Consider the following 6,377-nt stretch of genomic DNA (forward strand, 5'->3'; position numbering starts at 1 on the left):
ATAATATAATATAATATAATATAATATAATATAATATAATATAATATAATATAATATAATCCCCACCTATACCTGTATATTTGAATAAGCTCACTTGAAAACCTCATGCTGTCACGCTTCCAGAGTCTACCCAGAAGTTCTGGCCACTAGACATTTTTCCATGTCTCTCCCTTACTGAGCCATTTTGGCTTCCATCTTAAAAGAACCTCATTTCTTTTTTACTTTGGCTTGGTGAGTTGATGTGTTGCCGCCCAATCATTTCATCATGATAGGGGTTAGCATTTGCGTCGCGCTCTCGTTGGCTCGTACAGTAGGGCGCACATGCAGGACCGTCAATGCTGTGATTGGCTGCGTAGCGTCAGTGAACCTTATCGCCTCATTGGCTGGACACCTATCACCCATTGAGTTACAATGTAAAATGGTACAGAAAACAACATTATTGGTCTAATTAATTAGAGTAGATTAGGTTTAATATTAGATATTTTAAGAACTTTATATCGAATTTTATTTGCACTGCATAGATTTTCTTGTGCGTTGAGAATGCGTGAATAGTGGGCAATCGCACAAGCGCAAAGTTTAGAGGGAACATTGCTCACACTCCAATTTTTTTTTGCCAGACACAGGCCTCTTTGGTCCCCAGCACAAAACTTAGTGGACTGAACCTATTGCAACCCCAAGTGCAGGTTTTTTTGTTTGATACAAATAGAAATCTCCTGTCCGTAACAAGTTGTTCAAATGTGGACCAACAACTGAACTTGTGCAGAGTGAATTGCGCAAACATTTAGTTAGTTAGTTGAAATTATTACTACTAACCCAGGCTAAAATCATTACACTCTCTCAATTAAATACGACATGGCTAAGATACAGCCTGTAGTTGTGAATAGTTGGTTATTGATGGCAAAAAAGGGTTGCAATTGATGTTTGATGTTTTTGAACTGAATGATAAAATTATTAATGATAAAACTCATTCAGTTCATTTAGACCTATTGAGCATCAGTTGGCAACAGGACTGCCTGGTGGGAAAACGGCTTCCCAGTTCCTCAGCAAACAACCCAATGACTGTGGGAAGTGCGAGTCCGGTTCTCCCAAACCCCAACCCTACCCCTAACCACTGAGCAGACACGGTTAGGCACAGAATAAAAGCAAACCCCCCCCCCCGTGAGAATAGCTGTTAACTCTGAGGACACCACGCATCAATCTGTCAGCCCCACAGATGTAGATTAAATGATGACACTGACTGGTTTGACCCCCTAATGTGACCTGATGACGCCATCACCACGTCATGACACTGCATTAAGGGAAGAAGAAGGGTTGAGGTCATTCCCATTAGTAGGGTGTGATTTGTACGCCCCCATAGCGCCCCACAGCTTCCCTGTCACATCGCTTCAGAGGCGGGGCCGTCTGTGACCCAGTTAGACGTAAAACAAACCAGGCTCTCCTCTCCATCGCTTTCAGATTTGGGTAAATACACGTCTCCCGTGGAAACCATAATGTCTGATTGCAGAAGGCAGTGGAACCGGGAGGATGAGCTGCCGGTGTACCTGGCGGGACCGATCGGGTCCGAGCCGAAGCAGAGGAAAAGCTTCGGGATGTTCAGCTCCGGGGAAGGCGCGCATGAGAGCAAGACTATAGACTTCGATAACTACGCGGTGACGAGAAAAGGAAGCCGCACCCCGAGAAGTGGGAGCCGGGAGAGGCTCTTGGATGTCGGTGATAAACCGCCTGTGGAGGAGCCGGTGACCAGCTCGCCCAGGAACGGATGCACAGGTGTTGAGACGAGACATTCATCCGGAAACGAGGGCTCAGAGGTGAAGGTAGGACCGACGAGTTCACTGCATGTCTTCATTGTTAGGCCCTCCAAGGGGTGTCTGTCTGCTGGTAGACTATCCGCCTTTGGAAAAAAAAGGATTTATCAGATTTAACGATTGAAAGTATAAATATCTGTTGCATGTAGAGCTTGTTGCGTTTACCTAAAACACCTGAAGAAGTCCCACTTAAATGAATTCCTAACACCTCACCTCAGTTTATGATCCGAAACAAATATCTGTCTGCATAAATGATGAAGATTTGTGCTGCATTGCAGTTTGGCTATTTTGATTTACTATATACACAACTCACAAATTAAAATAAAATAAAAAAAATAAAAACATCTCCATTAAGACGGAGACGTACTGCCAGGTACAACACAGTAAATGCCTTTATTTATCTGTGGTGCTGAGCTGGACAGCGACAGACGGCCAGGCGCGTTGCGCGCGCAATCTGACTCAGCCGTATGGCGGCGAATTCGTCGATCTGCGACTCACACATACAAAAAAAAAAACCCCCCACAAACGCATATAGAGAGAAAGAGCCTCACTGTGGCTGTCTTTCTGTGAGCTGACTGCCCGCGGGGCAAAACGGCGCACAGAGCATGTCTGAGACCAGTTGTCACGGGAATAACAGCATCCCCAACCTGACGGTAAGTGACAGCCGCCGAGAAGCTCTGCGTTTGTGTGTAAATCCTCACTGTCAATGCCAACAGGAAGGGGATTAAATTCTTAGTGAGGTGGCAAAGAGCAGAAGGCCCTTTCCTTCTCCTGACTGCAATAAGCAACCTCTAAATCACAATTACATAAAGAGGAAAAGAGTGTCAAATGGATTGATTCTGTCCAACCCGGAATTTCCACGAGAATCAAGATTTTCATGAAACAAAGGTGTGGAACTGGATTCATTCGTTTATGAGAGAAAACTTTCTGTACTAAGCTTGGAGGCATAGTTTCCGCAGTTTTTGTTTTAAATATTTAACTTGCTATTTAATTATGCTTATGATCCATATAGATCTTTAATTATAGCTAAGTAAATAAAAGAGGAAGGCAAACAGCACTGACATGACCGCAGGTGAGACACAAAGTATGGTAGTAATTGTGTGAGGAGTGCATTTTGTTCCACACTCTTCTATTATTCTGTGCCATAATATTGCTGTAGAGAAATTAATTACATAAATGACTATGAAATTAATCAGAATGTCAGAATCAAATTCAACACCGCCTGCCTCTTCCTCTCCTTATGTTCTTGTTTTCCACGTAGCATGAAAGGCTATTGATCAAAGGAGGACGGGTGGTCAATGATGACCAATCTTTCTATGCAGATGTCTATATCGAGGATGGGCTCATCAAGTGCGTATATCAGCCTTTTAATAACAAACTAAGAAGAATATAAATTCCTGATTTTTTTACTTTCAATAACTATTTTGTAAATTTATACTCTTGCACATCTTTTCATCTTCCACAAACAAATCCATACATACATCTCATCCAATCATCTTGGCATTTTTCATCCAACCTTTTGCATGCACATATCATTTGATTCCTGACAGTCAAGTTGGGGAGAATCTGGTCGTACCTGGGGGTGTAAAGGTCATTGAGGCAAACGGTCGCATGGTGATACCAGGAGGGATAGATGTCAACACCTGCCTGATGAAACCTTACCTGGGGATAAAGCCTGTTGATGATTTTCTCCAGGGCACCAAGGCTGCACTTGCTGGGGGCACCACAATGATCAGTGAGTGTACATGATTGTGGAGTCAGCTATGACACATATCCATTTAAACAATTTTTTGCATTCTTTTCCTCTTAACCTTTGACTCCTCCCATATTTCAGTTGACCATGTGACCCCTGAGCCTGGGGCCAGTCTCCTGGAGGCATTTGAATCCTGGCAAGAAGCTGCTGATAAGAAAGCATGTTGCGATTACTCCATGCATGTGGACATCCCCCAGTGGAATGAGGCTGTTAAAGATGAGTTGAAGCTGTTGGTGCACGAGAAAGGTACATTGTCTTTTAGAGTTCAGAATAATTTCAGGGCTGCTTTAAGTCTTTTTCTGGTTCACCTCTATCTTTGAATCATCTCATAAGAACATTTAGGACAGGTTTAAATTAACAGTGAATACTTTTATTGTGAAGATAAAGTTATTTGGAGATAAAGTCAGAGAGGCCAGACTGAGATGGTTTGGACATGTCCAGAGGAGAGATAGTGAACACATTGGTAGAAGGATGCTGAGTTTTGAGCTGCCAGGCAGGAGGTCTACAGGAAGACCAAAGAAGACGTTTATGGATGTAGTGAAAGAGGACATGAAGATAGTTGGAGTGAGAGAAGAGGATGCAGAAGACGGAGTTAGATGGAGGCAACTGGGTTTGCTGTGGCGACCCCTGAATGGAAAAGCCGAATTGAGAAGAAGACTTTTACTGTGACGTCAAAGTGGAAATGCTTTGTATTCGTGGTGGTAATGTACACTTTTCTGCTCGTAATCTGTTTTAAGTAGAATGATCAATTTTGGGGGTACTTTCGAGGTAGCTGTCATCATGACTACTTGGAAATTTAAATCCAATCTTTTATGACGTAAAATTGAGAGCTGTTGCTTTGCGTTGTCTATAGTTTTAAGTTTTAAGTGTGGCTACACTATGCTACACTCACACAGTCTGTCACCACACTCAGGTATCAACTCCTTCCAAGTGTACATGGCATATAAAGACACATATCAGATGTCAGATTCTGAGGTAGGTTTCATAATCATTAATAATGAATGCAGAATTGCACAAACTGTGATATTCTGCTCTTCCATTTTATGAAATTAATTTTTTGCTCCTTGGACTCCCAAGCTATATGAGGCTTTCTCCTTCCTGAAGCAGCTGGGTGCTGTGGCGTTGGTTCATGCAGAGAATGGAGACTTGATCGCCCAGGTAAGCGCTTTATAATCTCATCTATTTTTAGCTAGTGGGAAATGGCAAACCATAACTTGCACTTATATGTCACATTCATTTAGAATTGGTAGTCCTGCATACATGACAGTTAACTGTGGTTCGCTTACGCTAAAAGTACTTTATCATGATTGAACTAAATATTAGGCTACCAGATTGTTTTTTTCTAAACTGCTCCTCTAGTCTTCCTCATATAGATAGAAAGAGAGAGAAAGGGAGAGAGACCAAGAAAGCAAGAAAGGGAGAGGGAGAGAAATTTGATTTTTAAAATCACATTTATTCACGAAGTGGATATTACAAGATAGTTACGTTAACAATATCCAAGAGAAATTCACTCAAACAGGAACTCACACTTCAAAAAACACATCATATGAAATGTGGGGAAAATATACTTGAATTAAACAAAACACTGACTGAATATAAGTTCATTAACACGAAACATTAGACACCTTTGACACACCATAGTACCTAAATCATTCATTGCTCTGAAATAGTTAAAGTCGATTCTGATTCTTGTTTGACACATTCTTTGTTAAATGGCTTCTGTACTGCAGTCAGATGAACTGTCAACCTTTTCTTTCCTGCCTAAATAAATCACCATCTTTGCTTGGCCCAGAAGAAAATTTAGAACCTGCCAAGAGAGAGAGAGAGAGAGAGAGAGCGAGAGAGAGAGAGAGAGAGAGAGAGAGAGAGAGAGAGAGAGTGAGAGAGAGAGAGAGAGAGAGAGAGAGAGACATTGATTTTTTTTTAATTTTTAAAATGAGAGAGAGGGGCGGCACGGTGGCGCAGTGGTTAGCGCCGCTGCCTCACATCACGGCGGACCCGGGTTCGAGTCCCGCTCTGTGCGGAGTTCGCATGCTCTCCCCGTGTCTGCGTGGGTTCTCTCCGGGTTCTCCGGCTTCCTCCCACCTCCACAAGCATGCGCTTCAGGTTAATTGGCCGGTCCCAAATTGACCATAGGAGTGAGTGTGTGTGTGAATGCTTGTTTGTTTCTGTGTGGCTCCGCGGTACACTGGCGTCGTGCCCGGAGTGTCCCCCGCCTCACGCCCTGAGACTGCCAGGATAGGCACTGGCTACCCCGCGACCTGCGTTAGCGGATTAAGCGGGTTGGAAAATGAATGAATGAAAATGAGAGAGAGAGATTGTTTTAACAGACAGTATTTATTGTGATATGTGTTCCATTAGGTGGATGGCACAGACTTCACTTTTATAATTAATGACTTCTGACAGATCAATGCCACAGACATACTATGTCAAACACGTTCTGGGGTCCAGGACACTCCAGACTTAAATTATCAATATTGCAGATTTTGTGTTAAATTTTTCACAGAGAAAGGTGGCCCCGCTTTCGCAGGGCATCACAAAATTTAGTAAAACTCTTGTTCCACTCCACGGAAATCTTTAGTAAAAGGCGAAATATTTATACGATCTGAAGTGAAACAAGAATGAGAGCGAGAGAGATAGAGAGAGGGATTTTGACTTTGATTTTTAACATCACGTTTATTCATAAAAGTCAAATCACAAAATAATCACGTTGACACAAAATTCAAAAGAGATTCACGTAGAGAAGATTTTCAATAGTAGTGTGTTTTCTGAACAAAGAAACATCTAACCTTTTAACATTTATCAAACTAAAAAAACTG

The 6,377-nt window shown here is 42.3% G+C and overlaps 1 protein-coding gene and 1 pseudogene across 1 annotated transcript in view; one reads left to right on the top strand and one right to left on the bottom strand.

The window, feature by feature from the left end:
* The first annotated feature begins 1,402 nt into the window (after positions 1-1,402).
* The window catches only part of crmp1 (collapsin response mediator protein 1), a 14,516-nt gene continuing 9,541 nt past the window's right edge, over positions 1,403-6,377 (top strand). The window contains exons 1-6 of the mRNA XM_068321122.1: positions 1,403-1,814; positions 3,067-3,155; positions 3,356-3,540; positions 3,640-3,804; positions 4,472-4,533; positions 4,636-4,716. Of these exons, the coding sequence (XP_068177223.1) occupies positions 1,491-1,814; positions 3,067-3,155; positions 3,356-3,540; positions 3,640-3,804; positions 4,472-4,533; positions 4,636-4,716 (906 nt within the window). The 5' untranslated portion in view covers positions 1,403-1,490. The remainder of the gene's footprint in view (positions 1,815-3,066; positions 3,156-3,355; positions 3,541-3,639; positions 3,805-4,471; positions 4,534-4,635; positions 4,717-6,377) is intronic.
* LOC137600870 (U5 spliceosomal RNA) lies at positions 6,073-6,181 on the bottom strand (annotated as a pseudogene).

This window comes from Antennarius striatus, chromosome 8 (assembly GCF_040054535.1).
Source record: "Antennarius striatus isolate MH-2024 chromosome 8, ASM4005453v1, whole genome shotgun sequence".
NCBI classification, from domain to species: Eukaryota; Metazoa; Chordata; class Actinopteri; order Lophiiformes; family Antennariidae; genus Antennarius; species Antennarius striatus.